Here is a 24,601-nt window from a genome sequence, read left to right on the forward strand (position 1 = left end):
GATCCAGCGACGAAAATAAGTCTCCTTCCTCCAGTTTGCCAAGCACGTGATGCAACGTGACCAATCTGAATGTCTTGGACTTCAGGTACTTGTTGAGGCGCCGCAAATCTAGAATGGGCCTCCAGCCCCTTGTCTTCTTTTGGACTAAGAAGTAACTGGAGTAGACTCCGGCACCCCAGAATCATCTTGGAACTAGCTCTATTGCCTCCTTTCTTACCATGTCCCATACTTCCTGCAGGAGCTGAGGGATGTGCTGCTCCTGCCGGACCACCAGAGGGATCCGCTAACACTTGTGCTGAAACTCCAGGGTATGTCTGTGGGCGAGAGTTTCCAGCACCAATCTGTCAGAGATCTTCTTCCACTCGCTGACCAATCCCGCCAGCCGACCTCCCACCAGGGTGCATGGATGGGGGCCCGACATCACAGCTGATTTAGCCCTGCTTCGGTGCCTGCGTTCCGCCTCTGGGGCAATGGCAACACTGACCACCACTACTGAAAGCTTTGGAACGGCCTCTGCAGGCCTCCTGGGTCGTGGACCGGGAGGGTTGACGGTACGACAAGGAGCCTCCACCAAAACCCTTTGTCGATCTGCCCGACTTTCTGTTAGGGAGAATTCTCAAAATGTGCCAATTCCTCCCACCTTAGAGCCCTCCAGCTCTTTTGCTAAACTTTGGGACTTTGAACTTATTCATTCAATGTGTTTTCTGGGTTTGTTTCTTTTTGGTTATGGAGTCTAACCAACTGCATAGGCATCATCGTTTCATTTGTGTCACACATCGCCCTTAGTGCAGTGGCACAGGGAAACCTTTTCAGGCTTTCCCAAGGTTTAAATACCTTCTCTGGGATAAACTACCATTTACCAGAGTAAGTAAAGTGAAATTGACTTTACTAGTCTTAAAATTCCTAGACCCTGCACACCCAATCTTACATTAGAGTGCTGGAGGGCTTACTTAGTATCCCCTATGTTTAGATAGTCATGTAGCAGTCAAAATGTTACTCTTTCCTCGCAGAATGGCTGGTGGCAGTGGTTTTACAACAAACTACCATGATTTTTCCCGACCGCGAACACCGGTAGCGTTAAATGGCGGGTGCCATGTTTTTTCCAAGATGGTGTGTGAGCCCCCTTTGTTTAAACAGGTCCCGGTCTTCTTTTTTCGCCATTTCTTTGTGGAAAGGTCCTTCTGGAGTTTTGCTCTGCGCACCAAACCAGGTTTGGTTCCTTTGTTCCTTCGCCTTTGGCGGGCTTCAGGACTGAAGACCGCCTCTGGCACCGAGTGTCTGGGGTGGGCAGGAAGTGAGGGAGGTGCCCGAAACCCCCTTTGCTTAGTCTCCTAGGAGACCCAAAAAATTGGCTGGCTGTCTGGCAGGGACAGCCACCCTGCTGGGTGAGCGACAGCTAGGCTGGAATGAATGGGAGAGAACTGAATTAAAAGCGAGTCTCTTGGCTTGGAAGGCAGAGTCGACAACTGGAACGAAAGAACCGAAGACTAGCTTGGAGAGGATGGCTGCAGCAACTCTTGGAAAGTTGGTTTGCCCCCTGCTGCAGGTCCGAATCGCTAAATTCATCTTGACAGAGAAGCCCTGCAAGGACAACTTCTCCCTTTGAGTTGGTGGGACCAATCAACTCGACACTAAGCCACCTGGATACTATTCTCGGAGCTGGTTGCATTTTCCCCAAGCGTGCTGCAGGAAACCGAATAACCAGGGAGAGGGACACCAGTTTGTGTGCTTTACTACAGCTACCGGAATTGAAGATTTGCCAGCTTTTTGACCAGTCCCAGTGCAGTGCAGGAAGTCCCCCAACGTCCACCTCTTATCCCCACGACTGAGGCTCGGAAACATCGAGATCTGCAGGAACTGCCAAGAACAGAAGTCTTCATCTGCATCTTTTTCTTCATTTGTAAGGTACTATGAAACGAGAGAGGACTTGCCTCTCACAGTGAAAGTGCTTGAAACTTTTGAAACTAGCAGGCCTAATCAGCTTGTGACCCAACATATAATTTTTCTTTTTACAAACTACTTCCGAGAACTTCTACAGAGACTTTACTGTTTACTTACCAGAACCGTGTTTTACCCATCCAAGACTTTTAGTCCATTGACTTTGGCCTAGCCTATTGAATTGAATGGACTCTTCTGGTGAATTCAAAGTACCTGCACTGTAAGAAATTTTAATCCTTTTATGTTCTGAACCTATTCCTTTTTGCTCTTCCTTGAAAGCAGTCTGAATGCCTCAGAAACTTAACGAGTATAGTATTGAAGTACATTTGTGTGTGATATCTAACTGCCTCCTTCGAGTGAATGTTTTATAACGGACTGTTGAACAAATCAATAAGTGTTTAACCAAGAAACCTTGAGTGTAAGCATTTATTTGAACACTTGCGATTGTAGAACTCTGTGTAACATCATTACTGCTCAAATTCCCTCTAGAGATAAGCCTGGCTGCTCACCTCTGCTACCAAAGATTGTAGTACAGACTTATACCAAAGGTTGGTTTGGCTTACACCTGTTGCGATAGTTGTGTGTAGTGGTCCCAAAGGGTACTGCATACGAACTCTGCCCAACACTTTCTGCAAGAGGTGCAAAAGGAAGAGCAGTGCTGTTGGAGTGCCCAGGGCACGAGTCGTCTCCGTATCAGTCTTGATGACCTGTAAGGACTTGTCGACTGCCTTCACGAAAAGGTTATCTCCATTGAAGGGCATGTCCAGTACCCTTGTTGGACCTTCTGGTGGAAATTGGTGGCCTTCAGCCAGCCTCGACGACAGAGGCAGGCACTTTTCCCATCTGTCAGGCAGGAACTCCAGAATTGGGGCCAGTTTCTACCACAGCTCCTGGTCACACCTGGCCAAGATTGCCAGCGCATTGGCCGCCTCGGTGGAGTAGATGACCTTTCTCCCCATGGCATACAACTTCTTCCCCTCGTTGACCGGAGGGACGGAGGATGACGAGGGGTTAGATGATCTTTTCCTCGCAGCTGCCGACCACAGAATCCGGCCACGGTTGCGACCGTAGGCACTTGGGTGTAGACTCTGGCACCCGGTACTTTTTCTACAGCCTATCCTGATTCGCCGGGTAGAGGCCGGATTCAGGGCCAGGCTGTCCTTCCACATGTCGTCCAGTAGGGGCACCTCCATGATGGTCTTCCTTTTGGCCTTGCACCTCTGGTAGAGGAAGCCTTCCTTCTTGGTCTTCTCGGGCATCAGCTGGAAGAGCTCAGACCCTCTGGCGACCATGGCATGAAACGATCCTGCCTCATCTGGTTGGGATGCCCTCGGCTGTGGCGATCCACCCGCTGTGATAATGTCATAGTCGTTTCCGTCCCCATGTCCAGGTCCCTCGGGGGCAGGGGGCGGCACGTGGCGCAGGCGTGGAGGTTGATGCAGCGGCATTGGATGGCGCTTCCTCTTTTTCACCAGTCTGATCCGGGGCCACCAGGGACGGCGGCATCCTCTTCTGGATTTCAGACACTGTGGGCACTTGTCCCTATGGATCATGTGTATGGACTCCTGGTCCGAAGAAGAAACATCCGTCCCTCCTGTCCCGAGGCCTCCTCACTCCCCCCCCCACCGCCACCCAGCTTTTGCATCCTATGGGGTCAGATTCAGGCTTAGCGACAGCATCCTCTTTTGCGGTGTCTTTTCCACCCCCCCCCCCCCAGCTGAGGCCTGCTGCCTCGGCAGTAGGGATAGCCTGGGCACAGTCGGGGATGCCTTCACCGGGTCAGCCCCTTTGGCCTTCGTGTGAGTGGCCGCCACCATCTCAATAGTCGACGTCGACTTCTCTTGCACCGTGTGGGCCTTCTTGGGCAGGTTGGCCGCCTTCTACTGCACCCTAGGCTTCTCAGGCTTCGCCCACAGTTTAGCCGGGTTGGGCAATTTCCTCCTCTGAGGAGCTGGATCGATGACTGGAGATGGAGGCAGATGCTGAGGTTGATCGCGCCCTGCTCATCGCGGGACCCGCTTGCGTGGCGACCCTGACGGAAAACTGACTTGCGGCGCTTGGCCTTGTCTTGGGCCCCCACGGATGGAGCACCCTCAAAGGATTTAGAAGCCCGTTCCTCGGACTGGCCAGTCCTGGGCTAAGCATGCCCCTTGCTTAGGGCATGGGGCAGAGGCTCTGACGCTGAGCCATACCGCCAGTCTACTGTGACGATCTTTCATCCTTCTCTTGGAGAACAGAGGCAGATTTCACAATCTCCTTCTTTGTGGTCTGGGTACAGACAGTAGAGGCACTGAAGGCGTTTGTCCTCCACAAACATGTTCCGCAGTATGCATTTGGAACAGAGCTTGAAAAGGGAGCTTACTTCTTTTTTCTCTTCCGACATGGTCGGGAGTGCAGAGTAGGCCTAGTGGCTTTCTGGAAACTTTGACAAAACTCGACGATCCGTGGACTTGAGGGGCGCTGAAATTCAGCGACAAACAGATCCCTGCCTGCTGGGCGATGGCGAGAAATAGCACAAACGCTGTTTGACAAAAATAGGACTTTCTCAAAAAAGCGCAAAAAAAAGGTAGAATAACTCAGAGCAAAACTCAAGGACTCCCAACACTTGAAAGTGCAGTAAAAATCTGAACATTGTTGCCAGAGGAGGGACTTAGGGAGAGGGCAGTCATTGGCTGGGGGCAGTATGGCCCAGAGTACAGTGATTGCTTTAGAGGAGAAATACAGTGTGAAAGTGAAACAGTTTTTTCCTTTTACTGAGCATTCATGGCCTGGCGACAGGGAATATTCATGAGCATGTGAATCCATGCCAGACCCCATGCTTGAGAATTGGTAGACCACATCCGCATAACTAGGTGATGGTCTATGTGACTGAAAAGTCACAGGAGCAGAGGGAAGGGTGGATACTAGTGGCATTTGCCAATCTCTCAGACTTTAGAGTTTTGAGAGATACTAAAGAACAGTAGTTACTTGAGGATATAGAATTAAGTCTTAAAGGAGTACATGAAATGGAAAAAGACAGAAATTAGTGTCCGCCTCACCTAGTAAGGAGAATCTTGAGAGCTCAGAATTCTGTCATAACCAAAGAGCTAGGTGGCCTGGATACATACTCCCATTTCCCTCTGAATAGTCTACCTTTCCACTGTCTCTTGGCAGTATGAAAGATGGCCATTCATTACATGGGAGCCATACACTGAGATCATGCAACAAAGGCATTATTACCCCACTATCTTGAGAACATCATCAGGCAAAATAATCTGTTGCAGGTTGAGCAGGTGCAGGCCAACCACATAGGATTCTGGCTCTGTAAAAATCACATCAAAGCAACCAAAATTGTATGCATTTCAGAAAGCCTAGTAAGACAGAATGTTTCATTTTTGGGAATTCTCTAGGACCTTTTTCGCATTCCCTTCACCTTTCACCCCTTCCCTTTTTTAGATCACTGACCTATGTTTGGTGGTCAGAATGATTTCTACTAAAGAACCCCTGCCAATCCAACAATTTTTCACTCACTTAATATGGTCCTGGGTTGTCCCACACAGGTCTATGTGCTATGGGTGCTGCACACCCCATTGGCGCCTTTGAGTGATTATTGTCACCCTACATTTGTTACAGGGGCTAAGCTAGTGACAGCAGTCATTTGGCTGTGGCTTACCAGGGCCATAAGAATGGTTTACTGCATTGGTAGACCAATAGGCCTTTCTGATAGCCATTGGGGTATCAATGTATTTTATGGAGTTGGGAAGGAGCTTTAGAATTAGGTAAGATGTCTTCTAACTGTTTCTAAGCACTACAAAAGTCCAGGCACCCAAGTGTCTGTGGTGGGCAGGAAGTGAGGGAGGTGCTCGAAACTCCCTGTGCTTAGTCTCCTAGGAGACCCAAATGCACTCTGGCATGATTGGCTGGCCGACTGTCCGGCAAGGACAGCCACCCTGCTGGATGAGTGGCAGCTAGGCTGGAATGAATGGGAGAAAACGGTTTAAAAGGCAAGTCTCTTGGCTTGGAAGGCAGAGTCAACCACTGGAACAAAAGAACCGAAGGCGAGATGGAAGAGGACGGCTGCTGCAACTACTGGACCGTTGGTTTGCCCGGTGGAGCCCTGCTGCAGGTCTGAATCGCCAAGTTCACCTCGACAGAGTAGCCCCTTCAAGGACAACTTCTTCCTTTGAGTTGGTAGGACCAGTCAACTCGTAAGTCACCTGGATACCATTCTCAGAGCTGGTTAGGATAAACCAGGGAGAAGGACACCAACTTGTGTGCTTTACTACAGCTACCGGAATTAAAGATTTGCCAGCTTTTTGACCAGTCCCAGTGCAGGAGTCCCCCGACGTCGTCCTTCTGGTCCCCACAACTGATGCTCAGGAACAGCGAGATGTGCAGGAACTGCCAGGAACTGAAGTCTTCAGCTGCATCTTTTTCTTCAATATAAGGTACTGTGAAAACCCGACCGAGAGAACTTACCTCCGACCGCGAAGGTTTGTGCAACTTTGGCAACTTGCAGGCCTAGTTAGCTTGTGACCCGACATACGAACCTTTCTTCCGTGAACTACTTCTAAGAACCGTGGCAAAGACTTTTCCGTTTTAAATACCCGAACCGTTTTTACTTATACAAGACACTAGCACATTGACTTTGGCCTACCTATTGCATTGAATCAACTCCTCTGGTGAACTCAAATTATTTACACTGTTTTAAAGTAACTGTAATATTCGTTTTAACTTCTGCCTTTTTGCTCCTACTTCAATGCTATTTGGCTCCTACTTCAAGGGAGCTCAACTGCTTATTATTCAGTATTGTAGTATCATTTTTGTGTGGTATTGGTTGCCCCATTTAGTGAATGCTTTATAAATGATTCTGTAATAAATTAAGAAGTGTTTTACCAAGAAACCTTAAGTATAAGTGTATCTGAATACTTGACATTGTAGACCTTTGTGTAACACCCTTACAAGCTCACATTCCCTCTTGAGGTAAGCCTGGCTGCTCAGCTCGCTACCATAAACTGTGTGGTACAGACTTATACCAAAGGTTGATCTTGCTTACACCTGTAGTCCTAGTTGTGTGTAGTGGTCCCAGAGGTTACTGCATACAAACTTTGCCTAACAGCCCTCAACCTCAAAACATGCCCCTATCCTAATATATCCCCTTACCCTACACCCCATCTATTAATTTGCAAAAAAGTCAAAACATTTGAATAAAGAGAAGTCAGCATCTTCAGCGTTTTTTTTTGTCATTCGAATTTTTCTGCAGATGCTCATCAAATGACAGGAGTAGCCATAATTTTCTACATATTTTAATGATATCCCTAGAGACACACCATATTAGCTTAAGGGGAATCAGATTTCTGGGGACCATCGCCCACTAGCCAGGTTGGCCTCCAATGTGGCATACAGGGAATGCCCAAACGCCTTGATCCCATCCCTAGCCAAGTTTGTTATGGTACCCTGGACTACCTGAAATCCCCAACTTGGTCTGTGAAATTTAACAAGCAAACAAGAAAAGAGAATCAAGGGGAAATAAAAAATGAATAATAATAAAAACACAGCTCACAAAACAATGGTTGGAGTATAAAATGTCACTTACACATCATGAAGATGAGGTTCAGCAACCTAGTCCCCTTATGTCTGAGGGAAGCCTTTAACATTTATACATTGTCCTTCATTAATCGCTGCCCAGATACTGCTTCCAACATCACACAGCAAACATCGCCTAGGCACAAACAAAAAAAAGGGCCTACACAAGTTCTTACCACTTGGCGAGAGGACTCATGATCTGTGGGTGATCGCAGATGAAGGTTGGGCTAATGCAGGTAACTTCCAGAAACTCGCCAACAAGCTGAGAAACAGAACACAGACTGGATGTTATTTGGAATAACATAGTGCTTGTGAAGAGTTCTATTTAAAGGTAATCATTACAAATGACAAGAATTGATGCTAGTGCTCCAAAAAAGGTGTATAGTCCAATTTAAATTCCAAAACAATATCGACCAAGTAGCTTATGAAATGAACACCAGTGCACAGCTTAAATTACCTCCAGAGTACACCATGGCTGGCAGATAAATTGCAAGACACAGAGGCTAAGCGCATGTATTTCACCAAGTTTAGTATGAACAAATGATGCCTCCAATGATTAAGGAGGGTCCTATGTTCATTCGCTGCCCGTTTTGTTTTGCGTCACTTTTTGCCAAAAAAACAATTAAATTACAAAAATGGTTTGATTATTTGGGGGTGGGTGGTGGGGGGGGGGGTCCCACCACCAATTCCCCCCTCCCCCTATTATTTATTCTGTTAGGGAGAATTCTCAAAAATGTGCTAATTCACTTAGAGACCCCCAGCTCTTTTGCTGGACTTCAGGACTTTTAATTTCTAACCTGGAGAGAGTGAGCCCTTTTTCCTCACTCATATATTTATTGTGATTTAGACTCTGTTTCTTTTAACTTTGGAGTTTGACAAACTCCATAGGCATCATCTGTACATTGAGTCACAGAACCTTCAGTGCAGTGGCACAGGGAAGTCTCTTAGATTTCCCAAAGGGTTTCCAAGAGCAGTGAAGTGAAATTGACTTTACTTACATTGTGTAACTTTCTAGACCCAGCACCCACTATCTAACCATAGGATGCTAGAGGGTTTACTTAGTATCCCCTTTGTCTAGTTTCTCATATAACATGTTTATGTTACCCTTTCTACAATTAATGGCTGGTGGCAGTGGTTTACTTTTTACTACCATTGTGTGTTTTTACCGAGGGCTGCTTTGCAGCCACAATAAGGCACCCGTGGGTGCCCATTTTGTCAAAATGGCCCGGTCTTTTCTTGCCATTTCTTGTTGTAAAGGTCCTTCTTGAGATTTATTATGCGTGCCAAGGTCCCTTTGTTCGGTTGGTCTTTGGCGGGATTCACTAGAGAAAGCTGCCTCTGGCTCCAGTATGTCTGGAAGGGGCAGGAAGGGAGGGAGGGAGGTGCCCGAAACTCCCTGTGCTTAATCCCCTTGGTTACAGGAATGCTCCCATAGGTGTTTGGTCGGCTGGCTGTCGGCAAGGACAGCCACCCTGCTGGGTGACTGACAGCTAGGCTGGAATGAATGGGAACAAGTTGCATAAAAGGCAAGGCTTTTTGGCTTGGGAGACAGTCGACCACTGGACGAAGGAATCCGAAGAAGAACTTGGAAGAGACGCCTGCTGCAACTTCTGGACCGTTGGTTTTCCCGGTGAAGCCCTGCTGCTGTGCTGTAGCTCAAAATTTGCCTTCGCCTTCACTAGAGAACCCCTGCAAGGACGACTTCTCCCTTTGAGTTGGTGGGACCAATCACCTCCAATGTAAGCCTGTCTGGACATCCTCTCGGAGCTGGCTGTACTTCCACTGCTGCTGGAACCGAAGTGCCAGGGAGAGGAAAAACCAGATTGTGTGCATTGCTTATAAGTCGGACCAGAGTGCCAGGAAGATCCTCTGGACTTCCCTGAAGCAGGATTGACCAAGTCTGAGCCACCTCAACAGAGTGCTGGACCCCCGAAGGAAGTCTGAAGTGGTATCCGTGAACTGCAGTGTTGCCATTTGCTGTCAGACGCAAAGAGCTCAAGCACTGAAGAACCGCTGAATTGAAGTTTGCTCATTGCTGCCGCCAACCTTCCCATTGCAGAGCAGGAGTCCCCAGACGACCTCCCTCTTGTCCCCAAGACTGGGGCTCAGGAACAACAGATCTGTACAGGAACAGAAGCAAGCTGGAGCCATTTCTTCTAACCAGAGGTACTGTAAAGTCTAAGGGAACTTATCTCATGTTGTGTAACCTTACTTGCTCTCAATTGAGACCGGTCTTGGTTACCTTGCAGAGTTGTCAAAGCTTTCCCCCTCACAAGCCTCCCAGCTTGTGGCCCTTCAAGTGTTATATTTTCTACAAACATTTCTAAAAACATTGTGCAAGACTTTTAACCTACCAGTGTTGAGTAAGATTTTAACAAATCTTCCTGACCTGGTCAACCCCAGAACTTTTTGATTACTAGTGGGATATTTTTCCTTAATACCTCAGTGAGTTGGAACCTTTTTCCACACTCACAGAAAGAATATTTTACTCTTTTCATGGGTGTCATTTTTCAGACTCTCCATAGTGTCTTTTTAAAGTTATCCTCTTTAACAACATATTGGCAATAAGTGCCTGTTGTTGCTGGGTTGCCCTAGGGGCTCCCCTTTTAACTTTATTTTGCTAGACTTTAGAAAACTACAGTTCCCAAGGGTAGAAAGGATCTTTGGATCCCTTTTACATTTTATTCTGTGAAGCCAGCACATTCCACCTTATGTCAAGTGCTGGGGAGATACAATGTATCCCCTTTCACATTAAAACTGTAACAATTCTGTTACAGGGGCAAGCTTACCTTCAATGGCTGGTGGCAGCGATGCATTGTATTAATTTGGTGCACCGTTCCACAGCTGCAGTAAAGGCACAAGGGTGCTCACTTTACCAACATGGACCCAGTCTTCTTTTTTCACCATTTTAGTGTTTCTTGCACTTTCTTGTTCCTTTCCCTGACATCCAGGGTGGGAAATTCCTTTGTGTAATTTTCATCTTCGGTGGGAGTCCCCTGAACTCCCCGCCCAGGCTCCAGTCTGTCTGGGAGGGCAGCGAGGGAGGAGTCCAAAACTCCACAGACCTTTGTGTTCCTCCTTGCCTGAATGGGGACAAGTCCCAACGGGGGCTGGCTGTCTTGATTGGACAACCAGACCACCCCTTGTTGTAAAATGCAGGGCAAGAATGCAGAGGTTGTGCTGTAGTTACTGTTAAATACTGCAAACCTGGAAGCTGAAGAGTAGTCGACCACTGGAACCGAAACCGAAGAGGATGATGAAAGAAAAGCGGCTGAAACGATTTCCAGTGACGGGAGAGCCTGCTGTGTAACCAGAGCCTGCTGTAAGCCCTTCCTTCCAATTGACCTGGGGACTCCGCAAATGATGAAACTGACCCAGAGCATGGCGAGATCCACTAGACTAAAGACGACCTGCATTTTCAGCCATCCTACGCGCTGCTGCGACCTTGCATTGCTGCAATACCCCAATACCCTGGGATCTCAAGCCACTGTGCAGTGCACTGTCTTCCGAATTCCGAATCTCGCTGAAACTTCGTGGGCATCCTGGTGGATCTCCAGAGACACAAATCTAGTCCGAAAATTCTCTTGAACAGAGTGCTCGACCTTTGTAACAATAAGAATTCAACCGCGATTTTCTGTCTTCTTCTGTGCTCCTTGAAAAGGTGCCAAATCCGCAGAACCGCATTCAGCCGTGAGGGAAACCTTGCCTAGAGCCTTATTCATAGATCCCGGCTGCAAAGTCCCTTCCAAGGTCCTGTTTTCAGTCACAACGACAAGGAATCCACCGACCGGGTTGTTGGCTGCAGACCCTGAAGTAGTCCTGCTGCAAAATCTTAAATGCTCAGGTACTGTGTTGGCTTGGGTATGTACTTACCTTAAGTCTGTTAGGATTTCTGTGTAGCTGTGGTGCATTTCCTGTTATGGGGAGGCCTCTCATCCAGTGCACCCAGTCCCACTGCTAGGGTGTCTTCTGCAAAGTCCCTGGACTGTCTTCTAACTCTAAAGCAAAATACTCACCTGTTTGCCCAGTCTTCCTAAGGAACGTCAACTTCTGCTACTTAAGAACCTATCCTGACAACGCCTGTTGGTCACTAGATCCTAGTGACCCCCCCACCCCCCTGCCTCCCTTCTGCCAATGAGAACACTCATGCTCCAAGAATAAGGGAAATACTTTGAAGGGATTGGGCATTTTGCCTAGAAAAGAAAATACATGTTTAAAAGTTACTTACTTGTAAGAGAGTTGGTTGGTAACTGTAATTCTAAGAGTGAACAGTTACACAAGTTCTTACATACCTTGGATGTGTGATGCACTATTTTTAAAAAGTATGGTTAACATCTTTTCTTCCTTAGAAACTGTTTTGCCAGTCTAATAGAAAGTAGATGTGAAGGTATATTACTCTCCTGTGATTAGGTTGTGCCTCTTCCCAAAAGTAAGTGTTTGTTTCACCAGATTATTCCTGCAGGGTAATTGTATGAGTGTCCTCCAACTGTTGGTATCACCAGATCAGTCCTTTGAACATAATTGTATGAGTGTCCCCCAAGTGGGTCTTGCTTTCCCTGACTTGCTGTTAGCCTGTCCAGAATAAGTCTGTATTAGGTTGTTGCCTACTTAGAATAACTGAGTCATTCAGTAAAGTGTAACATTGGGTTTTACTTTCCCTGTGCTATCTACCCTAGAGTCTGGGGTTCTAACTGTCCTTGATTAGTCATACTTCAGTTTTCCTTATAGCTGGGAAAGATCTAACCTGGACGGCTTGTGAGATATAAAAAGTATATGGGTTTTACGTACTTTGAGTTTGCTGTGTGCCTCCTGTTAGGGAACATTCTCATAAAAGTGCTAATTCCCTTCACTTTAGAGAGACCCCCAGCAACTTTGCTGGATTTTGAGGACTTGATTTTTTTTTACCTGGAGAGAGTGTGGGCCTTTTTTCCCCCACTCATGTATTATGATGTGTGTTTTACTCTTGTGTTCTTTGATTATGGTGTTTTAAGATAGCTCCATAGGCATCTTTCCATGTGTGTTACACAGCACACTCAGTGCAGTAACCAAGGCAAGCCTTTCTAGGCTCTCCCAAGGTTGAAATACCTTCTCTGGGATAAACTACTGTTTCCCAGAGAATGTAAAGTTAAATTGACTTTACTAGTCTTTTTAAATACCTAGACCCAGTACCCACTATCTTACAATAGAGTGCTGGAGGGGTTACCTAGTATCCCCTATGTCTAGAAACGTGTGTAGCAGTCAAATACTACCCTTCCCTATCGAAATAGCTGGTGGCAGTGGTTTTACAACCAACTACCATGACTTTTCCCGACCGCGAACACCAGTAGCTAAAAATCGCGGGAGCCATGTTTTTCAAGATGGCGCCTAAACCCCCTTTGTTTAAACAGGTCCCGGTCTTCTTTTTTTGCCATTTCTTTTTGGAAAGGTCCTTCGAGTTTGTCTCTGCGTGCCAAACCAGGTTTAGTCCCTCTGTTTCTATGCCTTTGGTGGGCTTCAGGACTGAAGACGAGTGTCTGGGTGGGCAGGAAGCGGGGGAGGTGCCTGAAACTCCATGTGCTTAGTCTCCTAGGTGACCCAAATGCACTCTGGCGTGATTGGTTGGCTGACAGTAAACTGTTTAAAAGGAGAGGCAGAGTCGACCACTGGAATGACAGAACCGAAGACGAGCTGGAAGAGGACGGCTGCTGCAACTACTGGACCGTCGGTTTGCCTGGTGGAGCCCTGCTGCAGGTCCGAATCGCCAACTTCATTTCGACAGAAAAACCCCTTCAAGGATAACTTCTTCCTTTGAGTTAGTAGGACCAATCAACTCGTAAGCCACCTGGATACCTGTCATGATGCCTGCCCCAGGCATCCGGACCAAGCCCATCAACCCCGGGAGCAGGCATCTAGACATTTAGTAAAACCTCAGCAGCCCCGGCTAGGGGCTATCTAGGTTCAGTCCTGGCACCTTAGGCGCCAGGCTCATAGTCATTACTTACCTCAGGCAAACCATGCAGCAAATGACTCCAATCCAACATGAAGCCTGAAAGGGACTATTTTTCTACAGGGACTATTTTTTACTCGGGTGTGGTTCTAGGGACTGCTTACCTGGGACTACTTTTGAGGCTATTTAAACCACACCCGACCAGCAACACACGCTTCGCGTTATTCTGCATCCAGCAGCATAACACTCACTGTGCCTGCAGCCTGCATCCAGTCTTCTGCCAGGCCCGCCTCGAATCCGGAGCTCCTAAAACAAAGAGGAAAGAAAGGGACAAGGTTAGAAAACAAACTTATTTCTATTCCACACCTGATTCTGGATCCATCTTGTCTCCGGACCTGTAAAGAACATCATTTCTGCACGCGCCGCACCTCCAGCTGCAGCGCCATACTCACCAGTCTTCACAGCATCCTTTGGGTCGGCGCTGCCTCCATCATTTCTTCGCCGAACTTTGGCACCTAGGAGGCAAAAGAAAACCACAAGGTGAGCCGAGGGAACCAACAAATATAATTCTTACCACCATAGACTTACCTGATTTACCACCGGAGGCATCCTTTTGTGACTCTCCATATTTTCACGGGCCGCATCTGTAAAGAGAGACAAAACAACACGTTTTCCTCGTGCAACATTTACCGGACAGCACCGGGTAATACAGACTCTTACCTGAGCGCCACCAGCTGCCACAAGAGCATCTTTTCACGAGCCAGCTGCAAGACAAGAAAGGAAGGGGGGGGGAACAAGAGTGAACATTGGAAACATTGAACTCTATGAACTTAATACTTACTGGTCCTCACCACGAACCTCAGAGTCAATACTCTCCGGAACTCTCCCGAGCCTTCAAACCAGTGAAGTAACTGGAATCGACACGCCCCTGCAAATCCATGCAGGATGGAGAGCTCATCTTTCAAGAATATAAGGAGAATATTTCTACGGGTTAAGCAGACAAGATTAGGAGGGCAGGATCCAGTCAGTCATCGCTGCACTACGCATCACGTGGGTGGAGACCGCAGCTGTCCGGGTCCGACCGACGCCCCTGTGGGAGCCAGGTGAGCGTAACAATACCATTCTCGGAGCTGGTTAGGATTAACCAGGGAGAAGGGAACAATGGTTACAATTGAATAGGTCCAAGAGAAATAGGTGCTAACAGAATACTCCTGTTTTTTATCACCCTCTACATCAAAGAAGAATACAAATTTCCAAACTCTGTTGTAGAATCAATCTTATTTTTTATCTAATGTTAGTACAGTTCAAAATAAAATGGACGTTTCAGAGCTAGCAACAAGAGAAAAGGGAGGTCATTGACCTAAAGTACAGAAAATACATCACACAGAATCAAAGGTTTTTCGGTAGGACAACCATTTTGCGTGTGCAAGACAAAATCAAATTCAAATTTCATTTGTCAAGGGGTTTGCATGAAAATGGCAAACATATAAACAATTGGACATTTACAACATCACTTGACCATTTCGACAAAAACAAGTCATTTTCATTGTGTATAGCAGCATGAGTGTACTGCAGTTGGGGATGGTGCGTTTGCACCAAAGTGTTTCAGCTGTTTCTAGGTGGGCTTAGTGGGCCACATCTGGTATACGGCCTTCATCAGGACGGGGGTCTGTACTGTATGAAGTTTGTGCTGCAGGGGGAATGGAGACAATTGTCAGGGGAGTATTCATGCACCGATTGTTTAAAGAAGAATAAATCATGCGCTGTGCAGTATTGAAAACACACACATCTTACCTATGGGTGTATTAATTCCAAAGGTTCTGTTATTGGAAGTTGTATGAGCCACAAGGGCTAATCTGTGTCTGATCCTATTGTGAAAAAACAGAAAGGAAGGAGTTTCTAGTAGGTATAAAGATCACCTAAGACGGGAATCCGAAAAACAACTCCGTTATGGCGGACACTCTTCATAACACGGACTCTTACCGCTCGGCTGGAGGAGAAGTTTCACTTGTAAACAAGCCTAGTTGTTCCATTCTTTAAAATGGTCCCGCGGCCAAAAAACCTAAATCGAACAAGAATGTCCAATTAATATTTCATGGCACTAAGGGCACCTGAGTAGTTGTGAAAGTTGAGTGTGGGCAAAATGGCCTTACCTGTCAGTGTACAGGACCTGCTCGCAGTCTGCCGCTTTGAAGTCTTTGAAGAAAATGAAATCACTGTAGGGCCACAGGCTGGGAGGCTTGTGAGGGGCAAAGCTGCAAGCAACTCTGCAAAAGCAACCAAGACAAGTCTCAACTGAGAGCTACCAAGGCTACACAACAAGAGGTAAGTCCCCTTAGTTTTACAGTACCTTTGGTTTGAATAAAGTGGTTCCAGCTGGCTTCTGTTCCTGTTGTAGGTCTGCATATCCTGTTGTTCCTGGGCCTCAGTCGTGGGGACAAGAGGGAGGACGTCGGGAGACGCCAGCACTACGAACTAAAGGTCGGCGGCAGCAACGGGCAAATTTCAGATCAGCGACACTTCGCGGTTCCAGCTCCTTGCGGCTCTCGCAAATAGCACCACCGCGGTTCTCAGATACTTTATGAAGTTTTCTCGCATCTGGGGTCCAGCACTCTGTTGAGGTGGCTCAGGCTTGGTCAGTCCTGCTTCATGGGAGTGCGGAGGATCTTCCTGTAGCTCGGGTCCGACTTAAAAAATGACACTCGATTCTGGTGTTCCTCTCCCTGGAAACCGGTTCCTGCAGCAGCAATAGAAGTACAGACAGCTCTGAGAGGATGTCCAGACAAGTTCGCTTTGGGGTTGATTGGTCCCCAGTCATCTGTTGCAGGGCTCCTCTATTCAAGGTGAAACCAGTCATCTGTTGCAGGGCTCCTCTATTCAAGGTGAATTCGGAGCTTCAGCAATGCAGTAGGGCTTCACCGGGCAAACCAACGGTCCTGGAGTTGCAGCTATCATCTCTTCTAAGTTCTTCGGATTCCTTTGTCCTTTGGTCGACTCTGTCTTCCAAGCCACAAGCCTCGCCTTTTATGCAGGTTTCTCCCATTCATTCGCAGCCTAGCTGTCAGTCACACAGCAGGGTGGCTGTCCTCCAAGGGGATTAAGCATAGGCAGTTTTGGGCACCTCCCTCACTTCCTGCTCTGCCAGACATGCTGGAGCCAGAGGCGGGCTTCGCCAGTGAATTCCGTCAAAGACAAAACAAACATAGGGACCAAACCTGGTTTGGCACGCAGAGTAAGTCTCAAGAAGGACCTTTCAGACAAGAAAATGAAAAAAGAAGACCAGGGCCATTTTGACAAAATGGGCACCCATGGGTGCTTTACTGCAGCTGCTATTGCAGCCTGCGGTAGAAACACACAATAGTAGGAAAAAGTAAACCAATGCCACCAGCCATTCATTGTAGAAAGGGTAACAAAAAATGTTACATGAGAAACCAGACAAAGGGGATAACAAGTAACCCCTCCAGCACTCGTGTGTGCTGGGTTTAGAAAGTTACAAAATATAAGTAAAGTCAATTTTACCTCACTGCTCTTGGAAACCATAGTTTCACCAAGAGAAGGTATTTAAACCTTGGGGAAATCTGGAATACTTCCCTGTGTCACTGCACTGAAGGTGTTGTGTGACACAATGCAAAAATGATGCCTACAGAGTTTGTTAGACTCCAAAGTTAAATGAAACACAGAGTCCAAATCACAGGAAAATACACGAGAAAGTGGGAAATAGGTCTCATTCTCTCCAGGTTAGAAATTAAAAATTCCTGAAGTCCAGCAAAAATAACTGGGGGTCTCTATAAGGTAGAAGGGAATTAGCAGATTTCTGAGAATTCTCCCTAACAGCTTCCCTTTTTAATTTCTCTCATTACCGCTTGGGGTCTCTGTTCCCAAGAAGTAAAGTGTGATCCCATCCCCTTTACATTGATTTAGTGAGCCAGCGCATCCCACCTTATGTGGAGTGCTGGGGGGGAACAATGTATCCCCTTGCTTACTTAGCTGGTAACATTTTTGTTACAGTTACAAGTTAACATGAATGGCTGGTGGCAGTATAACTACTTTTATGACTTTTTAGTCATGATTACTCAATGGCTGTCAAATCAGCCTCGACAATGCACAGGAAGGCTACTATTCTGCTAGAATGGTGGGTTCATTCTATTTTCACCATTTCTCGTTTGCTTGTTGTTTCTGAAGTCTTCTTCTACCATTCTAGGTGGGAATGACCTTGGTTGAAGTTTCATCTTTGGCAGGAATCGTTAGTAATCCCCCGACGAGGCTTCAGAGTGTCTGAGAAGGCAGTTCCCATTGGGGCGGGGGGGGGGGGGTGGCTGTCCTGATTGGAGAGCCAAACCACCCTTTTCTGTAAACTGCAGGGAGAGTTTGCATAAGTTGTGATGTAGTTCCTGATAAATACTGCAATCCTGAAAGCTGCTGACACGTCTACCACTGGAAACAAATCTGAAGAGGAAGATGAAGAAAACACTGCTGTGGCGATTTCCAGCAACCTGAGAGCCTTCTGTGTAACCAGAGCCCAATTTAACCCTTCCTTCCAAGCGACCTGGGGGGTCCCGAATGCAAAGACTCCTCCCAGAGACTGGCGAGATCCACTAGTCTTGAGCAGACATGCAAAACGAGTCACCCCTCAACATGCTGCGACCTTGCAGGGTTGCAAATTGCCAATAATAAGGGATCTCGAGCTAGTGTGTGGTGGCCTTCTGAAGTCCGAATCCTGCTGAAGTCTTGGTGGACTCCTGCTGGACCTCCATAGACAAGTCGAATCCCTGAAGTCCCCTCACCAAAGTGCAGGACCGAGAGAGTGAGGAGAATCTGACCGGTGATGTTCGTTTTTCATCTGGCTCCTGCAAAAAGGAGCCAAATCCACAGAGCCATGAGAAACTGAGACAAATCCTTTGCTGGAAACCTCCTCTGGTGACTGCTACTGCAAGTTCCCATCCAGTGTGTTTTTTTCATCTCCAGACCAAGAATCCAGGGACCGGATTCGGTGCTGCTGCATCCTGAGGGCATCCACCCAGAAGCTCTTCTTTTCTCCCAAGGTACTGTGTTGGCTTGGGGGTAATACTTACCTTGTCTTGTGTGAATCGGTTCCATGCAATGTTACTGAATTTTATTTTTTTCTCTGTATTTTTGTTTTGCGCCCCGCCACATCCCCCGTTTTTCCCCATTTCTATCCCCTTACCATTTTCAGTAAAGAAGATGTGGTAACATCACTACATACCGTGTGAATTCTGTGAGGCGGAGTGGGTCATCGAGTGTTTGGGAGTTTGACCATACCATTCGCCCATGCCTAATGCTGGAATGCATATAGGGAGTCTTCTGTGAAGTCCATGAACACTTAACTAACTCTGAAGCTAATACTCATTTGTTGACGATATCCAGTGGAACTCTATTTGAATCCGTTAGGCAAGATTGTATGCAGTACCCTTTGGGTGCACTACAACAAACCTGACCTCCTGGCAATAGGATCCCAACCTTTGATTTAAGTCCTTCCCTACAACGGATCAACTTTTTTTCATTTGGACCTTCTGGGCCTGGGAAGGCTCTCTCAAAGTCTTCCATTCCAAGATGGATTGCTGCCTATATCTCATTTGGCCATCAGCAAGCCGGCAGACCGCTTCCCAGCTGGCCCCAAGCTCACTCTACCACAGCAGTAGCTGCAACCACTGCTTTCCTCTCCGGAATTCCGCTTCCCGACATCTGCCATGCAGCCACCTGGAGATCAGTGCATACGTTCACTAGGTTCTACTGTATCGACAGACATTCTACTGAAGAGTTTAGAGTCGGCCAGTCGGTTCTGGAGAACCTTTTGGCGTGATGTGGGTAAGTCTCCAGTGGTAAGTTATGATAGGAGCTTGTCTCCGTCCAGGAGTGTTGTAATATTGCTTTGTAATCTATTCACAGCATGTGACTCTATGAAAGATCCAATGCTGAAGGAGGAATAGGTTACTTAGCTGTTACTCTGATTCTCCAGAATTTGTAATTTTCATAGATTCATGTGTGACCCTCCCCACCTACCCCGCTTGGCTCATCTTTTGGCTCTTGCTACTAAATCTGAAGATGGCTGACATGGGAGGAGCTGGGGGAGGTGTTCCTATTGGCTGTGAGCAGTATGGCCCAAAAGGAATATGATGGAGCACAAAAGTGACTGAAAGTTTTCAGTTTAGGTTTAAACTGCTTTGTTACAGAGGATTCCCAGTCTGACAATGGGGAATATTCACAGCATATGAACCTATGAAAGATCCAAACCGGATAACTATGTAGTTGAGCCAAACTAGTATACCATTTATGTTTGGCAATTGTATCTTGATATATGACCCATTCCATCATTTTTGTTTTCATAGGTTTTAACAGTGTTGGTCAGGTCATAAAGCAATTCATATTCAAATTCATCAATATCTCCTTAGCCTTGTAGAAACCTACACAGAGCCCAATCGGTTTTGGATAACATCCTTCAACTCCTCAAACAAGGCGTTTAGAGGAGGAACATACAATTATTAATACATTCTGTGCTTAGTTATGTCTACGTAGGTATTCCATGAAATGATCCCCAGCTCACAGCGTGATCACAAACTGTAATGAAGCTGGTAGGCCCATAAGTCTTTTCCAGAACATGCCTAATTTATTGGTCTTAGCCCAGTCAATTGCCTGTAATTTAGCCTCATAACAATGATGGTAACCCCTTTCCAATGTAAAAGTGCAGCATTGGTGACATTGTGTACCGAGTGTACACCACACAAAACCCAAGTAATGCACACTATTTTAGCCTTAATTCCACTTCTCTTTTCTCAACACTGCCATGACCTTAACCCTGGGTTAATGCGTTCTTCCATTGTCCCAAGAGTACCCACTCAAAACCCAAAGCAGTGTAATTGCAGCTGGAGAATTTCACGACAGAAATCTATGCCACTCAGGACCAGAGATGGAATGTAATGCTATTAATGTGCTTCCAATGACTTCTCAGTGGCACTGCACCCTAGGTGCTGCGTCACTATATAAAAAGCAGATGCCTATGTAGTTTGTCAGACGCAATAAAACAGTAACACACAAAAATCCTAGTCAGGAAAAATACATGAGAGAGTACAAAAGAGCACAATGGGCCATAAGGCTTTGGCTTACTATAGTGGGACACTCGACTCAGTCATACATGGACAGTTCGCGTGCGAACAAGTACTCGCAGCGGCTACATTTGTAAGCGAGAACAGTTCCACGATTGTCATGGGGTGCTCGGTTACCTTGTTTGTGGAACATTCACTATTCGCCATTCTGAAAGGTCTAAATCGACATTTACGACTCCGAGATCCTCTACACAGAGACGTCTTTATGGCAGGGCAAAAGCCAGTGTCCCGAAGTCATCAAAATTAAGTATCACACATCAGGATTTTCTATGGTGTGCTGCTAAGACAATGCATTACTTACCGTAAAAGCATTTCTGATGGTTGTATCTGCTTAGATTCACATGCTGTGCATAGTCCGACATCCAGTGGTCACTGCGGAGTATTGCATTTTGATTTTCATAGTCGAAAAGGGGACGTCGAAAATGCATGTCTGTAACACTATCCCTATAGTGACGTGCAGTGTACCCATAATCCCTCACACATCGAGGTCCCTCTTTTTGTATTTTTTCTGTCCTGAGGGAGCCTTATAGACTTGAGTGAGTACAGAAAAGAGATAAAAGGATGTCTGTTCCTTCCATCCGAGCGGGGAGGAAGGGTGGGCGCATGTGAATCTAAGCAGATACAACCATCAGAAATGCTTTTACGGTAAGTAATGCATTGTCTTCTGAGGTTTGTTAATCTGCTTAGAATCACATGCTGTGCATAGACTAGCGAGCAGTACCCGGAGTTGGAGGTGGGTTGTGAGAAGGAACAGTAGAGAAAAGGTGTCTTAATACTGCTTGTCCCACCTGTGAATCAGATCTAGAGTGGGCATCTAGACAGTTTTGTAAGGGTGTGTACAGAACTCCAGGTTGCCCCTTTGCAAATGGACTCAAGAGGGACATTTGCAATGAATGCTATGGAAGCCCCAGTGCCTCGAGTAGAGTGTGCTCTTGGCTTGAAGGGTAGTTCTCTCTTAGCAAGAGTGTAACAGAGGGTGATGCATTGTACGATCCATCTAGATATAGTGGATTTTGAAACTGCATCTCCCTCTCTTCCTGCTGCCACCGAGACAAAGAACTGATTAGTCTTTCTCAGTGGTCTAGTTCTTTCCATATAAAACATAACAGCCCTGCACACATCCAGTGTATGCAGGCTTTTTTTGTCCCAAGTTTGAAGGGTTTTGAAAGAACGTTGGTAGTTCTATAGATTGGTTCACATGGAACTTAGAAATGAATTTAGGTGCAAACCTAGGGTGTGTGCGTAGAACCACCTTATCTTTGTGAACTGTTACAAAGGGGTCTAGAATAGATAGCGCTTGTAGTTCACTTACTCTCCTGATGGAGGTGATAGCTATTAGAAAAGCAGTTTTAAGGGTATCAGGTAATAATATCGCCACATATATGGTGTCCGTAAATAATATCGCCGGGAAAATGTTGTGGCAATATTATTTGGGTGACCATATATATGGAAAAAAAAAAAATAAATAAAAAAATTGGGGATTGCGGGGGTGTCCCCCGCATGTTCCATGCAATAATGTCGCCACAAAAAACGACCATTTTTCGGCGATATTTTTGCATGGCGATATTTTTGTGGCGACATTATTACATGGAACCGTTTTAAGGGTGAGATCCTTAAGCGTTGCTTTGTGCATGGGTTCAAAGGGTGAGCCCATGAGCCTGTTTAGTACCACATTTAGGTCCCATCCGGGAGCTGGGTTAGCTATGGGAGGGTGTATTCTTTTAACTCCTTCCATGAAGGCCTTAATAACTGGGACTTTCCACCACAACACTTTAAGTTGAGAAGTGGTGTATGCGGAAAGTGCAGCCAAATGAAATTTAATAGAAAAACAACACTAATCCCGAGTCTAGTAGGCGAGTCAGGTAGAGAACAATTTGTGTGGGAGAGCAGTCAACCGGGTTGATGCTCTTATTTCTACACCATATGACAAATCTTTTCCACTTGCTAGAGTAACAGTGACGAGTGTTAGGCTTTCTAGCTTCCTTGAGAATGTCCATGCATCTCTGCGGGAGTTGTAAATGACCAAATTCTATGATCTCAGGAGCCATGCTGCTAAGTTCATGGTCTGTGGGCATGGGTGTAGTGTCTTGCCCTCTCCTGTGACAGCATGTTGTACAGGAAGGGTAGTTTCACCGGTGGAGACAGAGACATCCCCATCAGGTGAGCGAACCATGGTTGCCGGGCCCACATAGGGGCCACTAGTATCACAGTGACTGGTTCCTGGTGCATCCTGTGCACTATCCTGCTGAGAAGGGGAGTCGGGGGGGGGGGGGGGGGGAAGCGTAAACAAATTTCCCTGACCATGGCATCGATAGACCGTTCCCCATGTATTGGTTCTCGGGGTACCTGGAGGCGTAATCTTGGCATTGGGAGTTCTCCAGAGTTGCGAACAGATCTATTTCTGGGAATCCCCATTGTATGAAGACGTCAAAGACGAGGTCTTCTTGTAACCGCCATTCGTACTCTGCGGGCAGAGGGAAGTCTCTGCCGAGTTCGTCTGCTAGCAGATGGAGTTCCCCTGGTACATGTTGTGACATCAGGAACATGTGTTTGAGAGCCCACTTCCAGATGTTCTGGGACAGCTTGGACAGTCCTGGAGAGTGAGCGACCCCTTGCTTGTTCAGATAGTAGATAGCTGTGGTGCTGTCTGTGAGGACCATCACTGTGTTCCCTTGCAGGTGTGCCTGAAAAGCCTTCAGTGCTTTGAAGACCGCTAACAGTTCCAACAAGTTTATGTGTTTGGATGCTACGCTCTGAGTCCAAACTCCATGTGCAGTCTGATGGGATAGGTGAGCCCCCCCATCCTGTGAGGGATGCATCTGTGGTTAGAGTGGCCTCCACTGCGGGGGTGGCAAATGGTTTCCCTATGACGAGGTTTTCCTTCGACCACCACCGTAGCGAGAGAACCAAGGCCTGCGAGACCACCACTAGATCGTCCCATTGTCTGTTGGCCTGACACCACTAGCTGTTGAGCCACTCTTGCATTGGAGGCATGCGCAGTCTCGTCTGAGGTACCAAATATATACATGACGCCATCATTCCCAGCAAACGCATTGCTTTGCGCACCGTCACCTCTCGACTGGCCACATATTGAGGGATCTGAAACAGCATATTTTGGACCCTCTCGGAGGGGAAGACAAGGCCGTCCTTTGTTCAAATTAGAGCCCCTAGGAATTGTCTGATTTGGCTGGGCTCTAGGCTGGACTTCTCGTTGATGGAGAAGCCCAGTTGGAACAAAAGGTCTACAGTCTTTTGGGTGTTTGAGAAGTATGTCTCGTAAGAATTCCCGGTTATGAGCCAATCGTCGAGGTAAGGGTATACTGGGATGGACAACCTGCGCAGGTGGGCCGCTGCCACTGCCAGTACTTTCGTGAATACCCTCGGCGCTGATGCTATGCCGAAGGGTAGCACTCTGAACTGGTAGTGTTTGCCCTCTATCATGAACCTGAGGTATTTTCTGTGCGCTGGCAACATTAAAATATGAAAGTATGCATCTTTCATGCCCAGTGTTGTCATGTAATCCACTTGCGATAACAGGGGGATTACTTCCTGTAATGTCACCATACGAAATTTTTGAGGTTTTACAAATTTGTTTGCTGGGCGCAGATCTGGTACAGGCCACATGGTTAAATCCTTTTTGGGTACAAGGAAGCACACTGAATAAAAACCTTGTGTTACCTGGGATAGAGGCACAACCTCTATAGCTCCTTTTTCTAGTAGCTGGTCCACTTCTTGAAGAAGGATGGCAAGGTGTTCTGGTGACAGGCGTCGTCCCCTTGGGGTTCTGTACGTCGGGGAGCGGTTGAATTCTATACAGTAGCCGTGGGCTATGGTTGATGGTACCCAGCGGTCTGCTGTTATTCCCTCCCATGCTGGAAGAAAGGAGGTTAGCCGGCCCCCGACCTGTGATGCATGGGAGGGGACGCAAATCTTCGGGTCATTTGGTGCTTGGGAACCTCTAGGGGTGGAACCCCAACCTCTTCCCTTGCCACGACGCTGTCCTCTGGGTGTATTGTCCACTGGTTCCTTGATTCGAGGACCAGTTGCCTGC

At 46.9% G+C, this 24,601-nt stretch overlaps 1 protein-coding gene across 2 annotated transcripts in view; it reads right to left on the minus strand.

The window, feature by feature from the left end:
- Positions 1–24,601, minus strand: part of KARS1 (lysyl-tRNA synthetase 1) — a 273,069-nt gene that overhangs the window by 86,109 nt on the left and 162,359 nt on the right. For both annotated transcript variants that reach the window (XM_069635464.1, XM_069635463.1), the window contains one exon: positions 7,680–7,765. In XM_069635464.1, the coding sequence (XP_069491565.1) occupies positions 7,680–7,765 (86 nt within the window). The remainder of the gene's footprint in view (positions 1–7,679; positions 7,766–24,601) is intronic.

The sequence above is a fragment of the Ambystoma mexicanum genome, chromosome 1q (assembly GCF_040938575.1).
Source record: "Ambystoma mexicanum isolate Mex_15411 chromosome 1q, UKY_AmexF1_1, whole genome shotgun sequence".
Lineage (NCBI taxonomy): Eukaryota > Metazoa > Chordata > Amphibia > Caudata > Ambystomatidae > Ambystoma > Ambystoma mexicanum.